Genomic DNA, 25609 nt, shown 5'->3' on the forward strand with positions numbered 1-25609 from the left:
TCAGGAGACCAGAGGTCATCTCTGGAGGACCCCCACCCCCATCCTATTCGCTGAAGCTGACCCTCCAGCTCGTGAAAAGTCTCTGGAGGAAGATGACAGCTCAACAGCTGTGGCTTTACTCATCTCCAACGGAGGAGCTAGGGGAGTCCCAAGCCAGCCATGCTGGCCTCGCCTGCCATGTCCCCACTCCAGGAAACAGAAACCAGAGGTGGCAGGGAGCCAAACACAGAGACATAGTTTATTCACTACGTGCTGACCTCTCGTTCTGAGCCAAGTTCCACAGACTGACCTGCCACGTCTAGCCCCAGCCTTCAGGGGTGTCCAGTCCCAGAGGTGCCATCGCCCAGCCCCTGGGAGAAGACCGTGTAACTCAGGGCGGAGAAGGGGCTGACCAAGGACCCCCCCCAATGTAACAGCCTAGCGGAGCAGGAGCCGCCTCAAGTACTGCTTGGCTCCTGAGTGTGTTGGAAGCAGCTGTCTGAGGAAGCTGGCACCCTGCCAGTCCTGTCTGCCCGTCAAACTGGGGCTGCCTCTTGGGGAAGTTGAGGCACCACCCCAGGGGCTGTGGGGCCTCACTTCTCGAAGTGGTCCAGTGGGTAGTGTTCACCATAGGTCTGGAGGTGACGTGCCAGAGACTCCTGCTGCTTGCGGAGCTGGGCAGGCATCTCCTGATACACGTCGGAGAAGATCAAGCTGGGGTTGGGCTTCAGCTTCCGCTCAGCCTGCTCAAAGGCCTCCATAACCTGGGAGACAAGGGGGGCAGTGGGCAGGCAGCCGATCCCTCACCCAGGAACCTACCTCCTCCTATGGGACCTTGGTAAGGGCTTAAGCCCCCCGAGCCTCAAGTTCCCATGCAGATGATGGAAATAATCATCGTAAAAGTGGTGACAGCTAACATCACCAACCCCAGCCTCTCCATCCTTAGTGGAACCAGGCGCTGTACTAAGAGTACAGCATCGTTTTGGCCTCTTAGCAGCCTTAAGCAGCAGGCAACTCAGGTGAGGAAAGCGAGGCAAAGAGAAGGATGCGTCCATGATGACATGGTTAGGAGCAGAGTCAGGAAGCGCATGCTGCCCAACACCAGGGTCCGCCCTGCCCATTGAGCTGCAATGTCCCTGGCATTTGATGACCAGGGCTGAGGAGGGCAGTGCACAGACTCTGGTGGACACTTACACTGCATCTGGAGTAAGCGCAAGGCCTCAGACAAGCTTCTGAGGCAGGTACCCAGTATCCCTCTTCAGAGATGAAAGAGCTGGGGACAGACATCTGCTGGGACATGGCCCAGGTGCACGTGTCTGGGCATCGTGACATCAGGGCTATCCCCAAGACTCCGTTCAATGGCACTCCCCCCAACGCCCCACAGCTGGGCTTCCCCGGTGGCTCAATGGAAAAGAATCCTCCTGCCAGTACAGGAGATGTGAGTTCGATCCCTGGGTTGGGAAGATCCCCTTGGAGAAGGAAATCGCAGTATCCCCTCGAGAAGGAATACTCCAGTATTCCTACCAGGGAAATCCCATGGACAGAGAAGCCTGGTAGGCTACAGTTCATGGGGTCACAAAAGAGTCGGTTGCAACGGAGCGACTAAATAACAAAAGAACAAGCCCCCAGCCTCTCCATTCTTGCAGCGTTCCTTATGAAGCATCATCCCGGAACACAGCCCCTAGGGTGGTTTCCATCCTCAGTGGGGAAGCCCTGCCTCACCTTCTTGCGGGACTGCTTCCTCCAGGCCTTCTCCTGCTCGTCATCCCACCAGCCGCGGCTCTGCAGGTAATGCCGCAGCCGGGATATGGGGTGGTCCTGCTTGTCCCAGTAGTTGACCTCGTCCACTGAGCGGTACGCCGAGCTGTCGTCACTGGTGCTGTGATGCCCGATCCTACCGGGAGAGAGGAGGCCTGGGTTGGGCTGCGGCCCCGCAGACGAGGGTCAGGAGGGCAGGGCTAGACTAGGACCAAAGGAGTAGGAATGGAATAAAGGCCACAAGAGGCCAGAGGGTACGGGGCAATGGGGTCGTGCTGTGGGGACAGTGACCAACGTTGGGGAGAAGCTGGGGACAGGCTGTCAAGGTTGGGGGGTGATGGGGGGCAGCCAGCAGGTACCTGTAGGTCATGGCCTCAATGAGGAAGGGCTGGTTCTCTGCCACGGCCCGCCGCCGTGCCTCCTTGGTGGCATTGTACACGGCAAACACATCATTGCCGTCCACGCGGATGGACAGGATGCCGTACCCGGGGCCTCGAGCCGCTGTGGGGACAGAGAGGCCGGCCAGGCCCCAGGGCTCAGCTGAGACCCGAACCGGGAAGGGAGGGGAGGGGAGTGGAGGGGTGCCCAGCAGGGCCCTCACCGATGCCGTCCCCGCGGTACTGCTCCGAGGTGGGCGTGGAGATGGCGTAGCCATTGTTCCGGCAGAAGAAGATGATGGGACACTCGAGGGTGGCGGCAAAGTTGAAGCCGGCGTGGGCGTCCCCCTCGCTGGCCGCCCCCTCTCCAAAGTAACAGATGACCACCCTGTTGGCATTGGCCCGCTTGGCCGCGTAGGCCGCCCCCACCGCTGCAGGAGCAGAGACATGCGCATCTCACCAGTGCTCACACCCCTGTTCCCTGAGCCGGGCCTCTGGGGCTCAGGCTGGCAGTGGCCAGGCTCTGAGGCGAAGAAAACACTTGAGCCCCCGAGAAGCTGCCCCACCCGGTCCTCTCCCCTCAGCTGATGGCAGCTCCATCCTTCCAACCACTCAGGCCAAAACTTTCAGCATCTTTTGAGTCCAGTCATTCCCACACCCGCTCCACCTCCAAAATGGGAGTTATAATTTGACCTCTTCTTCAGCTCGCCCTGGTGGTCCCAGCTCCAACTCTCCCCTGCGCGCCTGAGCAGCCTCCCCCGCCCCTGCTCCTCCCACCCACCCTGTTACCCTCTGGTTAAACCCTGAGCCAGGCCGACAGGGGACTCGCTCCACTGTGGGTCCAAGTGTGCTCAACAGTTAAGAGCCCGTATCACACCCAGGCCGTTTTCCCTGTAGGCCTTATGACCCCTGACATACTCCACATGTTATCTGCACCGGATGCCGTCCATCTCCCCTACCAGGGTCAGCACCAGGAGGGCTCAGGGTTTTGCTGCCTCTGTTCACTGCACCTAGAACGGTGCCCAGCACACCGCATGGACTCTGAACATATCCAACTGACTGACTAAACCGCTCACCCAAACGGAAGGTGAAGGCCCGATCCCACCTTATGGAAATTCTACGGAATGGAGATCAATGAAAATGCTACCTCCACCCAGAAGGCTGCCCTGTCCACCTCCCACCTCAGACATAAACCGCTCTTGTTCTCAGATATCTAAAACTCACTAGGGGCGAACATGCCTGGCACTCTGCTAAACCCTGCACACATCAGCTCAAGTGTCTGCCCTGGAGCAGACTGACCTTGTCTTTGCACTCTGTGCCTGCAGGCCTGGCCCGAAGCGGGTCTGCTTCACAAGTGGTCATCTTTAACAGAAGTCACACCGGCTGCGCTAAGCATCGTGCACTTCCAGAGTCAGCTTCGGGGGAGTCAGACTCCGAGGACAGAGGAAGACCAGGCTTGGGGTAGAGAACCTGGGCTCTGGAGCCACCTGGTCCACAATATGAGAGCCAACTCTTCTTGCAACCTGGCAGTGACCTTTAGCGAGGAACCTGGCACACACTCAGTTCCACACAGCTGGCTCTGCCAGTGAACAGACACGAGGTGAGCACAAGCATGGGAAACAGAGTGTGACTGTGCCTGCCGAACGCCACCAGAGCCCTCCCACGAGGGTCCCAGAAAGAGGGATCTTGTAGGTCTAGAGCCCATCTAGAGCCCAGACCAGCGCTCGGTCCTGGCGCACACCAGGAGGCCCCGGTGGAGGAGGTGAGGGCCCGAGCAGAGAACGTCATCAGCCTGTGTGCGCCGGGCCTGGGCGTGTGTTCTCACCCTGGGGGATCTGCGTGGCCAGTGGAGAGGAGATGGTGACGAAGTGGCGCTCCCGGCAGCCGTAGTGGACAGGCATCTGGCGCCCCTTGCCAAGGTCACTCACGTTGCCATAGCACTGGGCCATGAACAGCTCCAGGGGGTAGTCCCGGTACATGAGAACACCTGGAGCGGGAGGCAGGGTTGCTGCGGTGGGTGGCACGGGGGGCAGGCCGACCCCTGCAGGCCGCCCCACCCCGGCCGCCAGGCCCTGCCCCGCTGCCTGCGCAGCGAGGGAGCCAGACTAGAGCAGGGAAGGCACATTAGGATGCTCACAGGGACGGCGCACAGAGCAGAAAGCACAGGCCTGGCTCAACAGGGAGGCTGCTGTTCGGACCAACTGACCTCTGCTCAGGAAGGCCGCATGGTTTCGTTTTTCAAAAGAAGGAGAAATTCAGCTTGCCTGTTTTTTTCTTTTGAGAAGCTACCTGATTTTTAAGTGTTCCTCTAATTCATTTACTTAAAAAAACAAAAAAATCATACGAACCAAATAAATGTATGGGCCATGTTCATGACTCCTGGACTAAGGGAGGAAATATTCAAACCTGTTCTCGGCAGTAAAACCCCTGGTGGACACCCACCTCATCATCAAAAGCCACAGGCACACACCTCTCTGACCCAGGCTTCACACCACCCGGCTGGCAGGGCTGGTGGGGGCCCCATGCAGCCCCTCCAGTGCGAGGCTGGCAGGGGCCTCCGCTCCACTGAGGGGAACAGAGACAGGCTCCGGGAGTGCTGCCATCCTCAGTGCCCTTGTTCTCCCCACGTCAGAGACGGGAGACACCGAGTCAGCCAGGCGAGCAGCTGCCCAGTCAGCATGGGCAAGTGGGGTCGGCTTTTCCTCCTGCCCCGCACAGGCGCCCCCCGCAGCTGCCAGGACACAGGGCATTCCAGGACCCAGGCAGGGCGGCTCCCTCCTGCAGAAGTGGCCAGGGCCCTAACGGGCCCCGTGTGCAGAGCCAAGCTGGCGCCCGCGATGCCAGGCCCTGTCTGGAGCCCTCCCCAGAGAGATCCCCTCGGCAAAAACAGTGGGAAGCACTTGGCAAACCTGGCAGGGCCTGGCTTGTGGCCCAGCACCTGGGGAAATCTAATGATGCTGAACCAGAGTCATTATCATGGGGCATCTGTCCTCGCGGAGTGTGTGGGGGTGGGGGGGCTGGTGCAGCTGAGAGAGGAGACAGTCTGAGAGGAGATGGCCATGCCAGCTGGTCCAGGCTCTGGGCAGCCAGCCTGGCCAGGCCACACCTCCCTGAAGAGCTGTTCAGGGTGCAAGGCCCTGGCCACAGCATTGCCTCCAACTCTGAGGGCTTATTCTCCACCATATGCCCTGTGCTGAGGGCTTCGTGTCATCTGCCCAGTGAAACTGTCTTGGGAGGGGTCCACATCCTCCATGGTAGATGAGGAAACTGAGACAAGGCGCAGTTAAGCAACCTGCCCAGGATCATGCAGCATCTAAGAGGAAGGGGCAGATGGAGCTCCCCTGCTGGGTCACTCCAACAACTGCTCTGGAAACCCCAACTTCAGCTCCCCTCTCCCCCGTCTCTCCAAAACGCTTGTCCATCTTCTTCATTCCTAGTCTGTGATCCTTCCATCCTTTCCCTCATTCACTTAGAAGTGGTTAGAACACACTGTCCATCTGCTTCTGCTGGGTGAGTGACCCGGCATCTGGAGAGAGGCCGGCAGAGCCCTTCACATGTGGACGGGGTTCCCGCAGCCCAGCTTGCCCTCACTGCAGGCTCCCAGCAGCCCCACCACACAGGGGTCGCCACCCCATTGTAATCTCCATTTCTAAGATGAGAAAAATGAGGGTCAGAGAACGGAAGGGATTTGCACCAAATCTAACAACAGGTCACCAGCAGGGCATGGAAAGGTTAGGGGCATAGGCGCTTAACTACAATACCGCCAGGCCTCCCGGAAGGGAAGCACGCCGAGGCTTCCCCGGCATCATGCCGCTCACAGACGGGCACACTGGCAACTAATGTAGGCCTCACCTTCCCAGCAGGCGCGACTGAGCCTGACCTGTCTCCATGGAGACCAGAGATCCAGGCCCCAGGCCCACAATCCATAGGGCTCGGCCAAGGTCAGACGTACCTGCCTCCCGGTACTGGCCAAACACCAGGTCTGTGTCGTCCAGGGCTGCTGCGCTCCCCACATGCGTCCCCTCTTCGCCATAGTTGGTCATGTAGAAGGATATGCGGCCCTGGGGGTAGAGGGGGCCCCGGGGGGCCCGGGTTCAGTGAGGCTGGGCAACAACAGACAAGTATCCAAATGCTGACTGTCTGCTGACTCTGTGGTTCAGCAGATGCTTCCTGAAGGCCGGCTCTGGGCCAGGCCACGCTGGCAGGCCTGCTTCCAAGGAAGTGCCTGGTTGGTCAGAGCCAGGGTGATGGGAGCTGAAGGGGTACCCACTCCACCATGGAGAGGCATCATGGAGCAAGGCCTAAGGTGAGCAAAGGTGGGGATGGTGGAGGTTTCCAGACAGCCGACAACAAAGGCTGGGAGGCCAGAAGGGCTGGGATGTAAAGTGGGGGGGCGGGGAGGGGAGGCAAGATTGGAGAGGCTCCTGCTAGCTGGATACACCAATGCCCAAGGTGACTCCCCTTTCCTGAAACCCTCAATCCCAGAGCCTGGAAAAGCAGGTTCCCAGCCTTCCTTATAGTCAGAAGTGGCCACAGGACACAATTCTAGCCAGAGAAGTGGAAGTCTGCTTTTGCTTTCTTGATAAAAGAGATCACTGCAGCGTTGCCATCCATTTCCCCTACTTTGCACAGAGCCATGAAGCCTGGACCTGTGGCAGCCATCTTGTGAACATGACGCAACAATTACAGAAAGTCAAGCTGCCCACGATGATAAAGCAGAAAGGCAGGAAGTCTGGGTTCCTGACTATGGTACTGAACAGAATGGATTTCTAATTAAAGACCTAAGGAGAGAGAGAATGAGGGGGGAAGTGATAGCGAGGGAACATACTGCAGGTCTCCAGTTCGAATAAATGGGTGGATGGTGGCACCCATCACTGAGAAATGGCCTAAGGGAGGAAAAGGAGCAAGTCTGGGAGGAAGGTACTGAGGTCAAGTCTGGACAGGCTGAAATCGGTGAGGGACACACCGGGTGAGAAGTCAAGTAGATCTGGGGCTAAGAGGTAAGATCTGGCTGGAGACCCGGGAGCTCTGGCACAGAGATGGGCAGTAAGCAGGACCACATGGAAGGTAAAATGGACAGTCAGGTAGGCCTCTGCAGGATGCCCTGTGCCCAAGCCTCGTGTCCCACAGGCCTAGCCTCCCGTCACAATCCGGGAACCGATGAGTAATACTTGCTTCCAAGTGGGGAGCCAATTAGAAGTTAATTGACCTCCCAGTGCCAAGCGAGTGGGTGGATGCTGAGTGCTTGGCTGGGCTGTCAAGGTTGGCGTGGGGAGGAGCCTGAGGGGGGGAATCCCGAGGAAACGGGACCTGGGCTAGTGGCAGAGGTCACTGGCTGCCTATCCAGCATCCGATCCCTCTTCTCTTTACTAACAGGTCTCAATGCACCACCGGCAGCAACTGACCAGACTGACAGACTACTTTCTCAGTGTCCCTGGCAGCTGGGAGTGACCAGTGACACATGTGGTGTTATTGGTGGGACTACCTAGAGAGTTCTATAAACGTAGGTGTGGGCAGATAGCTGGGCAGTGCCATGTCTGACCTTCCACCTTCCTTCCACTTCCTGCTTGGAGTAAGACATTGATGGAGGGCTCAAGCAGCCATTTGGTTCCTGAGGGGCCCTGGAAACTAGAAGCCAGTGCTGGGTGTCCAGTGACACTGTGGTGTCACCATATCAGTCCTGACCACCTGTTTCCACATTTCTTTTATGCAAGAGAAGAAAACTACTAATCTGTTTAAACTATTGCTTTTATTTTTGTTAGGATTTGGGGGAGTGTTGATGGAGGGCTGTCTGCTACTTATAGCTGAGTGTCATCCTAGCTAATCAAGGCTGGAACCTGATGGCCAAGCTGATCTTACTGAGGGTTCCCTGTGTTTGCCAAGGGCCACGGGACCTGATGTGCGGGTCTCACGGAACTCCCACTCCCACCTTGTGGGATATGTTCTTGTTGTTTCTACTTTTTTTCTTTAATACTTTTTTTTCTTTTTCTAAAGAAACTGAGGCAAAGACAAGACAAACCATCTGCTTCAAGTCACAGTCGTGACTGGGCCCATGTCATCAGGTTCCAAAAGTCCCGTGTGCAGTCAATCCAGGGGCAGGAAGGAGCCCATGAACAGAAGCGGATGGGAGGCGTGGCCTGGCCCTGAGGCTATGCAGAGGGGAGCAGATGGCTGAGCGCCACAACAGGAGACGGGGCAGACAGGAAGGGCCGGTCTTGATCTTGTGGACAACAGGAGCCAAGGGAAGTTTCTGGGCAGGGTGGAGAACCCACACACAGCACTGCTGTGAGCTGGCTGCCCGCGTGATCTGCTTGGAACTGTCCTCGATGGGCCTCGGGCTTCAGTCCGCAGTGGGGTCACCTGGGGGCCTGATACAAGCGCAGGTTCCCAAGCCCATCCCCACTTCTGACCCAGCAGGGGTGGTGGGAGCTGAGGGCCAGCTTGCCCGGCATTCTCCCACTTTTCTAACAGGAACCCTGTGCCCCTGCTCTTAGTCTCCGCAGCCCAGGAAGGACAGACTCCAGGCCTCTGCTCCCATGGTTCCCAGGCATGGGCACACAGCCCCGGCCTGGCCAGTCAATCTCACGGGTCAGTTCAAACAGGGATCTGTCTGTGACCAAAGCCTGGCCAATGAGTATCAGCCCTGGGCCTTCTGCTGGAACATTAGGGACCAGACACTCTCTTTCCACTGCTAAGTAGAGAAGATAATAACTGCAAGGACGGCATCCATGACAAATGCCAGTTTCACTGTTTCTCAGGCTATTATGTATGCCGCCATCAGCCCTCGCAGCAACCCCATAAAGTAGCTAGAGACCAGCAAACTGAAGCACTGGGAGGTTAAGCAACTTTCTCAAGATCACAAAGTTAAGAGGGTGACAGAATGAGGACTCTGATTGCAGTCTTGCTCCAGAGCCCGCACCCTGAACCCTTTCGCTGCCCCCTCTCTATGAGCCTGGAGCGTCCAGAGACCACCGCGGCTTGAGCGTGAGGGAAGCCAAGGCAAAGGAGAGTGGAAAAGACACTCGGAGAGAGAAACAGGTTTGATAACATTTTTTGAGTCCCTGGGTCCAGCCGTGCCTGAAACAGGGCCTTGTAGACTTGCAAGTATTCAAGTCAACAAGCTCCCTCTCTGCTGACACTGCTGTGCCTCGGTCTCTGCTGAAGCTAACACTGCTGAGTGTCCCTCCACAGCGCACTGGACACAGGCGCTCCAGGAAGCGTCGAGGGAGAGTCCTGTTCTCAGGACTGTGAGTTGTCTGAGAGGAAGGGCCATCCAGTCTTCTCTTGTCTTCCCACCCCCAGCACAGCTAAGCCCCAGCCCAGCAGACAACAGGCTTCCTGTGATCCGGTTCAACCTTCTGCCCTTGGGCAGGACCACCCCTCATCCTCTTCCTCCAGAGCCCCAGGAGAACCCCAGGAGTTCTAAGGACCACAAGACAGGGATCTTCATTCCACTCCCCCTTCTTTGGAGGCTGTCTTTTGGCCCAGACACAGGTGGGGTGGGCAGGACCTCAGGTAACCCCAGGCCCCTTCCCCAGCCCGTCCCCACGCACCTGCCTCTGGGACTCATACAGGATGCGGTCCATGGTATTGAGCAGCGTCATGCTCTTGTAGAATTTGAGCACCTTCTCCTGGGGCAGCTGCAGACAGAGGCACAGACAGACGTGGGCCAGCTGGGGCCAGAGAGGAGACGGGCAAGGGGCTTGGGTGTGGGGGGCACAGGGTCGGGGGGAGGCGGCCTCTTACGTGGGGATCCTCACTGGGGTTGATGATCTGGCCCTGCCGGTCCATGACACGGTAGATGGGGATCCCAGAGATGACATTGGGCTGGATGAATTCAAGCTTGTCTATGAACTCCGCCGAGGCCCCTGGGAACTGCGGCTTGTCATCCAGGGACGAGAAGTGCTGCTGTCGCTGCCACCTGTGGGGGTGCTGGGGAGAGAGGATGGAGGGGAACACCCAAGTCAGGAGCAGCAGAGGTTCCCTGTGGTGGCAGGCAGTATCGCTGGTGATGTAGCCGCCAGGCCGTGGTGGACTCCGGAGCCTGACACACAAGGTCTGCATTCCCGCTCCGCCACCTTCCCAGTGTGTGACCTGGGGCAAGTTCCTATAACTGCCCTGTGTCTCGGCTCCTCAGCTGTAAAACTGGGGTGAAAATCATAGTATCTATCACACAGGGTTGTTGTAAAGCTTAAATGATCTAATAAAGTGGCAGGTGGCTCAAGAACTGGTAGCTATAATTATCAGAGGCCTAAATTCCTCTCCTGGCATTCAAGGACTCTCAAGGCTGACTGCAACTACCCTCTCATCTCCCATGGTGACCACACACACACACACACCCCCCCAGGTGTGCTCTTCACCAACCCCTCTACCCACAAGGAGACCGCTCTACACTGGTCTCTCAGCTTAGAGTTTACGTCTGGGAGCCCTTAAAAGTCAGCCTGCCTAGGCTCAAAACCCTTGCTGAGTGACCGTGGGAATGAGGGTCTCCCTCCTCAAGTCTCTCCTTTCTCACCTGTAAAATGGAGAACACCTCATGGAAACGCTGGGAGGCTTAGACAGAAGTCCGCGTATAAACCGGTGAGCAGAGTATTTCTACCTATAGTGAAGGCTCCAAGTAATGCTGATCCTCGTTTCCACCACATCTCTGCTCTCATCTACACCAGAAGGCCTCCTCCCCCATCACCTACCTGGCCAAGAGCTCCACCCGCTTCGCTGCCCTCTCCAGTCCTAATCGCCTCCAGCAGCCCAGACTGACTCGTTCAACAAATATTTGAGCACCTGCTTCATTCCACGGCCTGTGCTGGGCTCTGGGGACCTAAGAGGCACGACACCTGCCCCTGCCGCCCAGCAGGGAAGACAGGTCCCCAGCAAGTAACACCAAGGGGGATGTGCGTTCTTCCAGGAGAGGTTGTGGGGTGACAGCAGAGTGGAGAGGGGACAGTTCCCCTGAGGAAGTGATGTGAGAGCTGGGACCTGAAGGCTATCTAGGAGTCAGGGAAGGTGCATTTGAGGCCGGGGAAACAGAACACGCGGGATTCCCAGGTGGCTCTAGTGGTAAAGAACCCGCCTGACAATATGCGAGATGTACGAGACGTGGGTTCGATCCCTGGGTTGGGAAGATCCCCTGGAGAAGGGCATGGCAATCCACTCCAGTATTCTTGCCTGTATTCTGCCTCAGATATGCAGATGACACCACCCTTAAGGCAGAAAGCAAAGAGGAACTGAGCAGCCTCTTGATGCAAGTCAGAGACTGAAAAAGCTGGCTTAAAACTCAACATTCAAAAAACGAAGCTCATGACATCTGGTCCCATCACTTCATGGCAAATAAATGGGCAAACAACGGAGACAGTCATAGACTTTATTTTCTTGGGCTCCAAAATCACTGCAGATGGTGACTGCAGCCATGAAATTAAAAGATGCTTGCTCCTTGGAAGAAAAGCTATGACCAACCTAGACAGCATATTAAAAAGCAGAAACATTACTTTGCCGACAAAGGTCTGTCTAGTAAAAGCTATGGTTTTTCCGGTAGTCATATATGGATGTGAGAGTTGGACTATAAAGAAAGCTGAGCACCGAAGAACTGATGCTTTTGAACTGTGGTGTTAGAGAAGACTCTTGAGAGTCCCTTGGACTGCAAAGAGATCCAACCAGTCCATCCTAAAGGAAATCAGTCCTGTATATTCATTGGAAGGACTGATGCTGAAGGTGAAGCTCCAATACTTTGGCCATCTGATGCGAAGAACTGACTCACTGGGAAAGCCCCTGATGCTGGGAAAGATTGAAGGCAGGAGGAGAAGGGGATGGCAGAGGATGAGATGATTGGATGGCATCACTGATGCAATGGACATGAGTTTGAGCAAGCTCCTGGAGTTGGTGATGGACAGGGAAGCCTGGTGTGCTGCAGTCCATGGGGTCGCAAAGAGTCGGACACAACTGAGCAACTGAACTGAACTGAACTGATTCTTGCCTGGAGAATCCCACGGACAGAGGAGCCTAGCTGGTTACATACAGCCCATGGGGTCCCAAAGAGTCAGACATGACTGAAGTGACTTAGCATGCATGCACAGCAGAACAGGCAAAAGGCAGAACGTGAGGAGTGGCATGTATCTGTGGAACTGGGGAGGAGTCCTGTGGGAAACATCGCAGCCCCCGGCTCAGAGGAGGCCTGGCAGGCAAAGCCCAGAAGCCCACACGCGCACCAGGAGGAGAATCGATTCCATTTCTCAGCTCTCCAGTTAGACGGCCTTGAACCATCTCAGCATCGAAACAGAGCCCCTTTATTAAGCCCAAGCAGGGTACCAGGCTGAAGTCCCTAGACTCAACCCTCACCAAGTTATCAGAGCACATCCGGGAAGTAGAGGGTACTTACTGTTGCCCTTCAGACAAGGAAGCCGAGGCTCAGGGTGGTAGTATCACCTCCTGTACCAGGCCCCAGAGCTATACCAGACAAATAAGTCGGGACTGGGCGGGGCTGACAGCCAGACCCCCAAGCCCAGTCTCCCCACCCCAGGTGCCCACTTTCCACGTCTGCATCTTGACTTCCCACGTCTGCATCTTGACTTCCCACGTCTGCATCTTGACTTCCCACAGGTCCCCAGGGTCCTCTCTTGGCTGGCTAACTGTTGCTTCACTTCCCAGAGGAAAAGAAGAAGAACGCCGGGGTTCGTCCTGAGCTGGGTCTCATACGTGGGTGCGGAAATGGGTTCCCCACCCTCCCTCCTTTAATTGCAGCAAAGAGGCCATCCAAGGGGCCAGTGGGGGAATGTGAATGAGTGTGCGTTTTCTCTGCATTTGTGGTGCTGAGGAAATAAAGGAAATTATGCTCCGACAGCAGGGCAGCCCAGGCCTGACAACGGCAGGGCAGCTGCTCAGCTCTTGCAGACCACCCTCCTGCTTTCAGGGTGCTCATGCGGGCTGGACCCTCCCGACCACCTGGAGGTGTCTTGTCTCCCCCACATACACCATGAGCTCCGGAGGCAGGGAGCGTGTCCACGTGGGTTTACAGGGCACACACTTCAACAGTGAATTACTGACCCAACGCATGAATGAGCGGTTAAGTTCACTGGCATGGAGTCAGACCAACGTGGGTTCCAATTTCTTAGTTCACTGCACAGCCCTCTGCAAAACACTGTGTCTCTGATTTCTTCATCTGTGAAAAGGCTGCACAGGGTTACAAGTAGTGTCTCAGATAAGGTATGCAGAGGGTTCAGCACAGGCATGGGACCTACCAACCATATGCTCAAAAACTGGTAGAAGGGGGTAAAAAAACCCCAAATCTAGGAAGGTCGGAAAATGAGAAAAGAGAAACTGACTGGCACCTTGGGAAGATGGGGAAAAGGGGAGTTGGGGAGAAGAACTGCCTGAGTCTCAGACCGGATGGTAACTCCAGAGCAGGCCCCAGTGGACACTCCAGAGACTGAGGTGCAGGGGAACTCCATCTGGGAAGGGGCTCTAGGACAGGAGGCCAGGGGCCAGCAGGGCCCAGGAGGACAAAGTCACAGGGCTCAGAGCAAACCCCAGTGTCCAGGCACGGCTATCTGCCTCCAGAGGCTGGAGGGCTACCATCAGGGTGCTGTCCCTGGAGCTGGGCCTCGGCGGTGCCCCCGCATCCTGGGCCTGTAGAGATGAAGGTGGTACCTATGCCAAGGTTACTGTGCTGATTCCATGAGCTTTCAAAGGACTCCACAGAGTGCCTGGCCCTGAGGAAAGGCTCCATCATGGGTGGGGTGGGGGGTGACCTACGTGCAAAAGACATATGCCGCTCCACCCATCTTCCCTTTTGGTGCAGGTGGATTTGCCCTGGTGGCCAGTGACCTACAATAGCAGAAGCTGCATGGATTTACAAAGCCTTGCTGTGTGATGTCCACGGCCCACTGAACCTGAGGAGGGCACCATGACCACATCTCCAAGAGGTGGCCCTGAGGCTCAGAGGGGTTAGAGAACTTGTCTGTGATCCAAGGAGGTTGGGAGTGGCAATGCCAGCATACGAAGCCAGGCAGCCTGACCACTACAGAGAAGCTGGAGAGGATGGTGGGGTCCAGCCTGGGACGGCTCTGTAGAGGGGGCCAGGGAACTGGGTCCTCTGAAGCTAGGACGGCTAAGGTCACCTCAGCCAGCGCTCTCTGGGATCTGAGGCACATCACCCTCAAAGAGAGCTAAACCCTGGCTCTACTTCCAGCTGAGGAATGTCAGCACCGTCATTAGCGGCCTCCCTTTCCCGGGGCAGAGCGGGGTGGGGGTCTGGCTGGGGAGGCCAGGGAAGGGTGGAGACAGGTCAGGCTTTTTCTGGCCTCAGGGACCCGGTATGTTTAGTAGCACTAAGCTCCCCAAGTCACTGAAGGTGTAAAGCATCCTTGCTTTGCATCAGTCAGAGCCACACCAGTGTCACTGTCCCTGGAGAAAAACAGCAGCTCCCATTTCTTGAGACTTCATGGAGCGCATAGTGTGGACGGTGGTGGTGGTTTAGTCGCTAAGTTGGGTTTGACACTCTGTGGCCCCATGGATGGTAGACAACCAGGCTCCTCTGTCCATAGGATTTTCCAGGTAAGAATATTGCCATTTTCTTCTCCAGGGGATCTTCTCCAACCAAGGACTGACCCTGAGTCTCCTGCTTGGCAGGAGGATTCTTTTCCGCTGAGCCACCAGGAAAGCCCTAGGTATGTGCCGTAAGTGCCTCCTAAGAACCGTTTCCTTTAACCCTCACCATCTCTCTCTGAGGAAGATACTGCTACTGTCCCTGTTCTACAGATTGAGACTGGTGGTGGGGGCGGGAAAGCTTCTCTGAAGAAATGACCTGTCTGCCCACACTTGGAAGACCATATCCCTATCAAGGCGGTGGGAGCTCACCCAAGGGAAGGGAAAATGCCAGTGGAGCTCAAGTGCGGGGGGGGGGGGGGCACCCCACCTTGCCACCAGCCCCAGGCAGAGGCTGATGATGCACACGCGGTCTGGACTAAGCAGGATGTGGCAAGACCTGAACTGAAGTCCTGCCCCTGCTCCTCCGGGCAGCTCTGGAGTCCAGAGCTCCAAGTTCAGACCTCACCTCTCTGAGGCTCAGTTTCCTCCCCTGTAACAGAAGAAAACTACCAGTACGTAGCTTGCAGTGTTAAATGTAACAATGGTGTGAGTTGCCCTGTCAATGATAAAGTGCTTCATTAAGACACCAGCCAAGAGGGAGAAAACTCCTACGGTTTCATGCTGCAATATACTCTGGGCACCAACCACGTGGAGATGCTGCACAGGGCCCTGGAGTGCTAGAGTCCCCAGACACACTGCCTGAACAGCAGGGTCCGAGAAACACTATTACTGATAATTCACACGGACCCAGCTTTGAGGTGCTCCTTGATTCCCAACAGAGCAGGAGGTACTATAGTCACCCCACCTGCTAAAGCTCAGAGTAGTGAAATGACTTGATCGAGATCACACTTGCTTCTTGAGGTGGTGGCTGAGAAACCAACTCAGGACTCCCGGACAACCAAGTTCCCTTCCTCCTCTTCTCCCTGACCAATAAAGCGTCTGCTAGAAACAGGACTGAGGGCAGAACCTGCCAAATGCCTCCAGAGCAACAGGGTACAGAGTGAGTAAAGGGCAGTGAAAGCAGGGGCAAGCAGGCGGGGGTTGGGGAGGGTGGAGAACGAGGAGCCTTGCTCCCAATGCAGCCTGCCCCAACAACCCAATCAGTCCACTACAAACACAACCTCCCAACCTGCCTCCAAGAAACTATCTCCTGACTCCACCCTGATTGGCTAAAACTGCATCATCTAATATAGCAGCCACCAACCTCTTCTAGATATTTAAAGTCATTAAAGCTAAATGAGAACTTCAAGTCTTCTGTCACACTAGTCACATTTCAAGAGCTCAGTAGCCATGGGTGGTAAGTGGCTACTGTACTGAACAACATGGATATCATCACAAAAAGCCTGCCAGGCTCCTCTTATCCATGGGATTCTCCAGGCAAGAACACTGGAGTGGGTTGCCATTCCCTTCTCCAGGGAATCTTCCCGGACCAGGGATCAAACCTGTGTCTCCTGCATTGGCAGGCAGATTCTTTACCATCTGAGTCATGAGGGAAGCCGCTACTGGACACACCAGGCCCCAGATCTTTGAGTAAATGCTACTACTCCTTCCTCTTCCCTCCAAAAAAAAAGTTTTTTAAGCTTAAGAAAAACAAGTGAGATAATTTAAAGTGGAGAAGAAGAAACAGGGACTCTCAAAATACACAAACAGAGACTTTCCTGGTGGTCCACTGGCTAAGACTCCACGTTCCCAATGCAGGCGGCCCAGGTTCGATCCCTGGTCAGGGAACTAGCTCCGTCGCGCCGCTAGGAAGACCCAGCACAGCCAAATAAATAATGAAAGACCACCCCCCCTGCTTCCCTCCCCGCCAACAAATGACCTCACTCAAAAAAAAAAAAAAAAAAGGAGAGGAAAGAGTAGCAAGAAGACTGAGCCAGAAAGGAAGCAGATTTAATCAGCCACGGGTGACCTTTCCCTCCTTCCACCCCGTCAAGCTCACCCTCACTCCACAGGCTCAACCAATGGGCTCTAGGGATGGAGCTGTGGAGGACCTGATTGCTCAAATCAAAACCAAACCCCCCCAGAGACCAGCCCAAAGGCAGGGACTCTCCCACCTCCCTCTTGCTCCAGTAACCTTTCTGAAATTACCTGTTTCAAGTGACTCCCTTCTTCCCATACGTTATTCACAGCCCATCCTCTCTCATTTCTCCCTCTCGCAAGAGCTTCTTCCCAGATTCCATCTTCTCTTCCCAATGGTTTGGTGATCAGATGGTCAGACCTAACCCCACAAGATCTGGATAGATTTCCCACCAAGGCCTTCACCAATCCAGGCCTTCCCCAGGTCACCTCCCTTCTTCTCCCCCCATCTCCGAGGTCAGTTTTTGTCCCTTCTCTCCAACCTCACTTTCAACAGTGGCTAACACTCCAACTGCCCTCATCATATGCTGGATCTAGTTCTTAGCACTTTGCATATTTAATTTTCACAACACCTCTACAAGGTGACCATTGTTAGCATTTTACAAACAGGAAAATCAGGTCCAGAGAAGAGCAGTCCCTTGCCCAAAGCTACAGAGCTAGAAAGTGGCACATTACAGAACACGGCCTCACATGATTTAGCATGAGCCAATCTTCTTAGCCACTACTCTCTTATATGCAAAATCTTAGTTCACAGCTTTTCTCAGCCCCTTGCCTCTCTCCCTCCAAATAGTGGTTCCCATCTACATTTCTGCTGTGCAAGCCTGCCATCAGCAGCGTTAATCTAAAGGCAGTTTGCTCCCTGTGACAAGAAACAAGGCATTTCTCCAGTGTTTCTAAGAAATATGGGCTAAGTGCTCTGCCAGGACCTCTCCCCTCCTCATTAGTTCAACAAATATTCACTGATCACCTCCTCCTTAGAGTGACCAAAACCGACAAGGTCCTTGGCCACCGTTCTATATCGGAGGCACAGGATCCACGACTTTTTATAAATATTTTATCTTTGCTTATTTGGCTGCACTGGGTCTTAGTTGTAGCATGCAGGATTTTTAGTTGCGGCATGCGAACTCTTTAAATGCCGCCATGCGGGACCTAGTTCCCTGATCAGGGGTGAAACCCAGGCCCCCTGCACTGGAAACGCGGAGTCTCAGTCACTGGACCACCAAGGATGTCCCAGAACGATTTTTTTTTATGCAGTTTATTTAAAAATCAGAATTGGAGCAAAGAAACACAGGGCACCATAAAAGCCCCTGAAAGGGCAACTGATGTCTCTCTCCTCCTCCTTGAAGGTGGACTCTTTATTGAGAAGAAAGTCTTTCTCTTACAAACACAATTTTCTCCAGCTCCTGAGGGGAGAGGTCACACCCTTCTCCGGTGTTCTCCAAGCGGACTCCCCTGGGGATGGGCGGCAATTAAGAAACTCCCTCGCTCTCTCCAAGTTGTCTCCCTCCCTTAAGGTCACAAAGGAGCTGCCTGGCTTGTCTTCTCCTAAGAAAGTGGAAGTTATTCCCTTGCATGTCCTCTCCAAGTGGTTCTCCCAGCCCTCGTCCCTTCTCTAACAGCCCTTCCTTCACTTCCTACAGGGACCTAAGGGACCCCCCTCACTCTGAAGACGGCATAAACATCCCTGTACCTCCTTGGAGAAAACTCTCGGGTGCCCCAGGTACTCACAGATCTAGCCAGCCCACGAGCCCCAAGCAGCCGCAGGAGCGAGAGGCCCGCCCGTCCCAAGCCTCGACTTGGTCCCCAAACCCTCGCCGCCGCAGCCACCGCCACCGCCATCTTGGCTCACCATCCCTCGGAGATCCGCCCCTCTTCTTGGCGAGACCGGGGCTGCCCCTTCATAAGCCTGACTCAAATGCCAGCAACACTCTGCCAAGAAACCATACGCTACTAGTTCTGCAGCCTTTAGGACACACTAGGTGCATAAAGCCATCTAACTTCCCCAAAATTACTCTGACCGCCTCACGTTAGTTATTCCTGTAACAGGCAAAGAAGAGGACAACCCGTTCAGAGCCTCGGGGTTTCGGGGCCAGGGGCCTCGGGTAGGACGAGCTCATGCCAAGGCCCGCCCACTCTTCTCTTCTGTCCAATGGCGTTCCTGGACTTTCGAGGCGGGAGTGGGAGGGACCAGATTGTTAGTAAACGCCGAGCCACGTGCGGGGGCCCCTCCTGGAGCCCCCGGGTCGGCGCGTGCGTACCGCATACGCACTTCGTACGCAAGCGCGCGCTTCTAGGCGGAAGCAACAAGCACCGGTTGCACGTGGGCTCCGGGGCGATGGAGGGGGCAATGCAGACTGAATCCAAGGTCCGGGCTGATTCTGGGACAGAGCCCGGCCCTCGGGGCCCCGGCTGTAGCCTCCGGCACTTTGCCTGCGAGCAGAACTTGTTGTCCCGGCCTGATGGTTCTGCCTCTTTCCTGCAAGGTAGGAACTACCGAGGTTGTATTCGTTTTGGGGGGCGGTTACAGTGTACTGCGCTAGCTGGTAAAAATCTCTTCTGAACTGGTGCAGTTCTTGTAGGGGTGGATACTGCTGCATACGCAGGTAGACGTATATCTCCCTCCAGACTAGCAGGGAGAAGATTGTTAAGTACGCAGAATGGGAGAGGGCAGACTGCCTCTAAAGAATGAATACTACAGAATAGGGGAAATCTGCTTACCCGGGTGTCTCCCTTGGCTAGGTTCCTAAACGGTTTGCCACACACGCACCCTGGGTCCATACGTCCCAGGCTGAGGCAAACCTATTTGTTTGCATAAATACCCAGTGGACTGTCAGATCACCACTTCCGGTTTACTCCCTAGACCGGTGGCGGATCTTTTATCCAAATAGTTACTTCTCAGATGATGGTGCTGTCCCCAGCCTCACCTCTTGGGTAAATGTCTCTTTGGGATACACAACTCTCCCTATATCCCTAAGATTGGGGCAGTTCTTACCTATTAGGGAAATATCCCCTTTTCCTAGCTAAATAACTTTGAAACTAGACTCAATTCCCTGACTCCTCTGAGCGAAATATTCCTCTGGAGATAGGCCTAAGGGTCACCCCCATAAATGCTTCAGACCCTGCTCTAGGGCATTACTTGAAACCCAGATACAAAACCTGCTTTCATTCATTCTTTCATTGAACATGTACCTTTGCTTAGTGTTGTTCTGGGCACTGAGAATAAGTAAATAAAATTTTTTTAAATCCCTGCTGTAACGGATTTGACATTCTTACATTCTAGTCAGAGAGACAGGCAAAAGATAAGTAAAATATGTAGTAAAAAACTGGAGAAAAATACAGTAAGGATGTAGAATGGGGTGTGCCAGAGAGGGTTGCAGTCTTAATTAGGATGGTCAGGAAAAGCATCAACTGAGATGGTACCTTTTGAATAAACACTTAAAAGATGGGACTTGCCTGGTGATCCAGTGGCTAAGACTCTGAGCTCCCAATGCAGGGGGCCTGGGTTCAATCCTTGGTCAGGGAACTAGATCCCACTAGAACCACTGCGTTCGATTTTGTTTTTGTTTCCGTTTTATTTCTGTTCTTTGGTCAGGTCAGGTTTTAGTTGTGGCGCATGGGCTTAGTTGCTGCACAGTATGTGCAATCTTAGTTCCCTGAGGGATCGAACCAGCATCCCCTGCATTGGAAGGTGGATTCTTAACCACTGGACCACCAGGGAACTCCCCGTGGTTCTTTGTAACTGAAATAGAGTAGAAAATATCTGAGTACATCAAAGCAGTAACAGTAAGAGTTGTTTTGGGAGGCGTTTGTTCCATTTACATCCACACAGATTTGTGTGAGTTGTGGGTCCTGAAATGTATTCCAGTCTAAAATGTATCTCTTACAGAGAGTTAGGATCAGGAATGTTTGGAAGCTGCTTTTGTAGTCCAGTCTATCCATTTTGCTGATGGGAAAACTGAGGCCCAGAGAAGTAAGCAAAATCAGCTGAGATTACAGAATCAGGAGGAAATAAGCAGGTGTCAGGACCCAGCCCTAGATATCCATCCCTTTCTCAGGTGTCCTGACTGCTGCAGAGTTTGGGGATGTGAGCCAGAGGGAAGAGAACTCGGCCTGGGGGAAGCTTTGGAAGGAGAAGTTGGGACCAGCAGCAGTAAGAAGGAGGAGGGTTAGCACTCAGGAAGAACTTCCTGTTAAAGTTTATAATAGTAGCTAAAGTTCTTTGGGCACTCAGCAACTTAGCAGGCAGCATCCTAAGTGTTTCTCTTTTTATCTCATTTAATCCTCATAGCTGTGAAGGATGTCCTGTAGGTGTTTGTGGGGTTTTTTTGGCTGCACCGGGTCTTCGTCTCAGCATGCAAACTCTTAGTTGTAGCATATGGGATCCAGTTCCCTGACCAGGGGTTGAACCCAGCCCCTCTGCATTGGGAGCACAGTCTTAGCCAGTGGACCACCAGGGAAGTCCCAGGGACGTACTGTAGTTATCCTCATATTACAGAGGAAGTAGAGGCAGAGACATGAAGCAAATGCTCAAGGAATCACTGCCAACAAGTGGTGGGCCAGAGTGAGGGTGATGTGGGGACCCCTGGCCACCCAGCTCAGGGCCCACAATGTTAAGTGCCTCATGTCAGACCCCAGAGGCAGGGAAGATACGAGTGAGCTCTCCCACACTGTCTCCCCAGGGGATACCTCCGTCCTGGCCGGCGTGTATGGGCCAGCTGAGGTGAAGGTCAGCAAAGAGATCTTCAACAAGGCCACGCTGGAAGTGATCCTGAGGCCGAAGACTGGGCTGCCTGGTAACTGGTCCTCTCGCCCGGTGTCCCCGTCACTGCCCTTTCTGGTCTCCACTCCTCCTCTCATCTCCCCTCAGCTGTTTCTGTCTTCTCCAGCTCTCGGCCTGTACGTCTCTATCACTTTTCTCCCTGTCTCTCTCCATCTTCACTTCCCCCCCTTCTTTCCTGGCTCCATCTCTCCTCCTCTCCATTAATCTGTTTTTCCACCCTTTTACTCTCTGCCCCCCTCACTCCCCAGGGCTGGGTGTACTGGGATGGGAGTGGACAGCAGTACTGGACATGGGAGAGCTCTGAGGTTCTCCTCCCCCGGGAGGCTCCCTTGGTGGACGCTGGAGGTGGTGGGCATCATGTACGTGACAGTCAGACCCGCCTCCCTCCCACTGGGACTCCTCTGTCATCCCCTCAAGATCTTCCCGGGCTGAGACTGCAGGCCCTTTTCTGGAGGCTTGGATGGGGTATATGGAGACAGGTGAGCTGGCTGGACAGGAAGAGCCTGACAGCCCAGCGCCACCCCTGATTTCTGCAGGTGTAGCGGAGAAGAGCCGGGAGCGGCTGATCAGAAACACATGCGAAGCGGTGGTGCTGGGAGGGCTGCACCCCCGCACGTCCATAACTGTGGTGCTGCAGGTCGTCAGCGATGCTGGCTCTGTATCCTTTCCTCCAGGAAGTCCTTCAGAATCTCACTGATTGCCCTCCTTGCTGATGGCCATGTACACACCCTCTCCTAGTCTGCTTGACAGATGTCAACTTGTAGGAAGAGCAAACACGGCTTGAGTGTTTACTGTGTGCCAGGGAATTTATACAGCGTGGACAACTCACACTTCTAGTAACTGGCTGTGCCAGGACATGAGCCCAAGCCATGTGGTTCTAGAGCTCAAGGGCCCTAGCAGCTGGGTCCTGTTCTCCTGTTTCAGGTGAGGAAACCAAGGCCAAGAGGGGGGAGGTCGCTTACCCAAGCTCACACAGCTGGAAGGCAGCAGAGGCTGAATTCACATCTCTAACTCCAGAGCCTGTGCCATTGACCTCCTCTCTGACCCTGAGCTTGGATTTGAGGCTCAACATTGCAGGAGCCCTGAGCAGGCAGAGCCTTTGGTTCAGCAGCTGAGCCTTGGAATGTGGCTGCAGTTTGGGCGCGGAAGGCAGAGGCCCAGAAATGGACATTTCTAGACAGCCTTGTGGGTGTGTGTGGCCCTGCGTTGGGCAGATCCTTCACAGATGAGGGAAGAGGACCACTGTGAACCCGCTTCACAGATGGAAGATAATGGAGGGTCAGTGGCAGAGGTGGGGCTGACTGACTGTAAAGCTCGGCGCTGGGAAGGGAAAGACGTGAGGAAACTGAGCTGGGGCTAGCTGTCTGACTCAGGCCTGTGCTCACCTTGCACAGGGCCAGGGCCACACCTCTCCTCTGGACTGCGGGCTCCCTGAGGACACCGACTCCTCCCTCCGTCATCCTGCCAGGCTGTCACCTGGCAGCACTGCTTGCTCGACTCCCCAGCCCCGGGCCTGGCTCTGCCACTGCCTCCTTGTTTTATCTTGAAAGGCTTCTGACCTTTGTTTCCCTGAAGGTGCATACCTGCTGAGTATCATTGTGATCCCTGATTGAGGCTCAGAGAGAGTAAGCAGCTTATTCAAGGACACACAGCTTAGAGGTGGCAGTTCGGGTTTGGAACCCAAGGATACTGGGTCCCAGGATTACTCTGCCTTTCAGTGATCAGTTAGCTGTCTGGTGTTCATAGGCACTGGCCTGGTAAACCAGAAGCATGAATGTGTTCTGCTGAGCAACCTTCAGTAGAAACTCTTAACATGGGATTTTCCTGGCGATCCAGTGGTTAGGACTCTGCGGTATAACTGCTGAGGGCCCGGGTTCAATCACTGCTAGGGGAACTAAGATGCCACTAGCCACATAGTGTGGTCAAAAAAAAAAAAAACAGGATGAAAAAAGAAACTCTTAACCACTGCCTGTGGCACTCAGCTCCTGGCCTGTTGCCTGAATGCCGCCTGCATGGCCCTGGTAGACGCCGGTGTGCCCATGCGGGCCCTCTTCTGTGGAGTCACTTGTGCTCTGGACTCTGATGGGATCCTCATGCTAGACCCTACTGCTAAACAGGAAAAGGTAAGTATGAAGGGCAGGGTGGTGAAAGGCCCTGGGCAGGCACCATTCCTCTCCTCCTCCTCCTCTGGGCGTCGCTTCTCCAAAACAGTTGGCTGATACCACCTCATGCTTAGCTGGCAAGCTCCGCTCTGTTCCTCTGGGCAATTGCTAGAAACCCAGCTCTAACCTGAAGTGACAAGTGAGTTGATTTTAAGAGGTTCAAAAACAAAAGTGAAAAATAAGAGTTTCTTCCTCAGTGGCTCAAGTTCACAATGTGCTGGGGCTCCAGTTATTCCCAATTATCTGCTCGGGACTGTGATGGTCACATCCAGTCGGGAAAGCAGAAAGAAACACCTTAGGGGCCAGCTCCTGCTGGGTGCTGTTGGGGACACAGGAGCAGTCAGATCTAATGAAAACAGACAGTCTGGCTCTGGCCTGTGTGCTGAGGTCCGTCCACAGCCGCCCCGTCTCTATGATGACTGTGGTGGGTGATATGCCCCAAACTCCTGTAAGGACCCAGATGCTGCGTTCTCCTTCCTTTCTTGTCTCCTGCCAGATTCCCTCTAGAACCAAACTGGCAGGGGAACCTGGGAGATAGAGTTTGCTGGCTTCCAACCCCAGAGAACAGAGCACTGCCCGGGGGCATGAGGGGTGACCATTACTGTGGCTGCCCCTCTGGTGCCGGATACTGTGCTTCGGAATCCCCTGTTGGAACCACGTGGTGGGATCCTGTGGGGAGTGATTGCTCAGGGAAGGGGTGATGTGTAGACTCCCCTCAAAAAATACACTTGCTATGTGAGGGCCTGGCTGTGGGAAAAGCAAACCGCCCCACCCCCCACCCCCCGCCTTTGGGGCCAGCTGAGAGGGTCCCAGGTCTTCCGCCTTGTACCTCTCATTCCTAGGAGGCCCGAGCAGTCCTGACCTTTGCCCTTGACAGCGTGGAACGGAAGCTGCTGATGTCCACCACCAAGGGGCTCTACTCCGATGCCGAGGTACCACTGCATGATTAGGGGTGAACGCCAGATCCTTCCCACCCATCTGACACGAGGTCTGGTCACTATTCTAAGAGGCTTAAGGGGAACCCCTTCCTTGCACCCCTTCTTAAGAGTTTTTAAACTTTGTGGCCATAGACGCCTTTGTGGGAATTTTAAAGGGAAGCCCAGTTTATGAGAAGAGGGGCTCAGGTGGAATTCAGGACACGGGGCACTTGAAGGCCTCCCAGCTTCCAGCTCAGAGCTGTGCACCCCGGAGTTCGTGGTGTCTGTTGGGGACCTGTTGGGCCAAATGGTCACCAAGAACATTTACCACCTGGCCCTCCTGTGAATCCAGGTATACACGGCAGTAAAGATTTGGGGTCTCGAGTTCCATGGCTTCTAAGAGTATTTGGAGTCACAGGGCCTCTAGGTCTAAAATTCCAATCTCTCTGGGTCCAGAGCTCAATGAGCCTGGGACTGCTTCCAAGGGGCAGGATGCCTGATGCCGTTGGTCTGAGGGCCTGGAGCTGTTCTAATCAGCCCTGAAGCCTTCTCCTCTAAGGAGGCCATGAAGTGGGGAAGCTGGGAATGCATGTGGAATAACCCCCTCAACCACCACCCTCCCCTGGGGAGAGGGGCTCCCGGTGGAAGGGGAGGTGTTAGGTTTGGGGGGCTCTGGGAGTCAGGTGGGGCCCCCGGCACTGACCCCCCCGCTCCCCTCCCAGCTCCAGCAGTGCCTGGCTGCAGCCCAGACAGCCTCCACACATGTCTTCCGCTTCTACCGGGAATCGCTGCAGAGGCGTTACTCCAAGAGCTGAGGCAAGCCAGGGCAGGCCGCCCCTCCCGCCACCTCCAGCGTCAAAGAAGCCAGCAGGCCAGTCCTGCCGAGAAAAGAGTGGCTATAGCCGGCCCCCTGGGCATGGAGGGCGGGCACAGACCCCACCCCACTCCAGGAAAACACTGGTAGGGTAGTGCATTTACTGAGTGAAGCTCCTCATTCTAACAGCCCCATGCAGCTGAGACTTCAGTTAGAGTGTGTGAACCCTGCTGGGTGCTGAGGCCTCAGCAGGGAATGAGGCCCTGGTTCAAGGAACAGTGAGGTGAGAGATGAATAACAGTAGTGTGTGTTGGATGGTGGAAGCTATTTAAAAAATAAAACAATACAAAAATTTTTTAAAAAAGGGGGTTAGGTGAGTTCATGGC

General features: G+C 54.8%; 2 protein-coding genes and 1 long non-coding RNA gene across 5 annotated transcripts; 2 read left to right on the top strand and 1 right to left on the bottom strand.

Annotated features, from left to right (window-relative positions):
* Nucleotides 1-209: 209 nt before the first annotated feature.
* Nucleotides 210-18397, bottom strand: BCKDHA (branched chain keto acid dehydrogenase E1 subunit alpha). 3 transcript variants are annotated; one of them, XM_081516208.1, is made up of 9 exons: nt 18279-18397; nt 9861-10046; nt 9668-9754; nt 6067-6175; nt 3940-4101; nt 2339-2545; nt 2097-2238; nt 1702-1873; nt 210-743 (listed from the first exon to the last, which is right to left on the bottom strand). In XM_081516208.1, exons 1-9 carry the CDS (start codon nt 18387-18389, stop codon nt 573-575), a joined length of 1347 nt encoding a protein of 448 aa, XP_081372334.1. In that variant the 5' UTR covers nt 18390-18397; the 3' UTR covers nt 210-572. The 3 variants fall into 3 exon arrangements, with proteins under 3 accessions (XP_081372334.1, XP_081372336.1, XP_081372335.1); XM_081516210.1 differs by lacking the exon at nt 2339-2545; XM_081516209.1 differs by lacking the exons at nt 2339-2545; nt 18279-18397 and having other exon boundaries at nt 9861-10178.
* LOC145515555 (uncharacterized) lies at nt 3440-7677 on the top strand. Its single transcript, XR_014060916.1, has 3 exons — nt 3440-3714; nt 6275-6420; nt 7491-7677. It is a non-coding gene; the product is annotated as an uncharacterized LOC145515555 (long non-coding RNA).
* Nucleotides 18398-18822: 425 nt separating the features above from the next.
* On the top strand, nt 18823-25587 carry EXOSC5 (exosome component 5). Its single transcript, XM_081516217.1, has 6 exons — nt 18823-19033; nt 21230-21343; nt 21867-21988; nt 23313-23453; nt 24335-24424; nt 25132-25587. The coding sequence occupies exons 1-6, from the start codon at nt 18886-18888 to the stop codon at nt 25222-25224; spliced, it is 708 nt and encodes a 235-aa protein (XP_081372343.1). The 5' UTR covers nt 18823-18885; the 3' UTR covers nt 25225-25587.
* The last annotated feature ends 22 nt before the right edge of the window (nt 25588-25609 follow it).

The sequence above is a fragment of the Giraffa tippelskirchi genome, chromosome 7 (assembly GCF_054371585.1).
Source record: "Giraffa tippelskirchi isolate mGirTip1 chromosome 7, T2T-mGirTip1v1.2.pri, whole genome shotgun sequence".
Classification (NCBI taxonomy): Eukaryota; Metazoa; Chordata; class Mammalia; order Artiodactyla; family Giraffidae; genus Giraffa; species Giraffa tippelskirchi.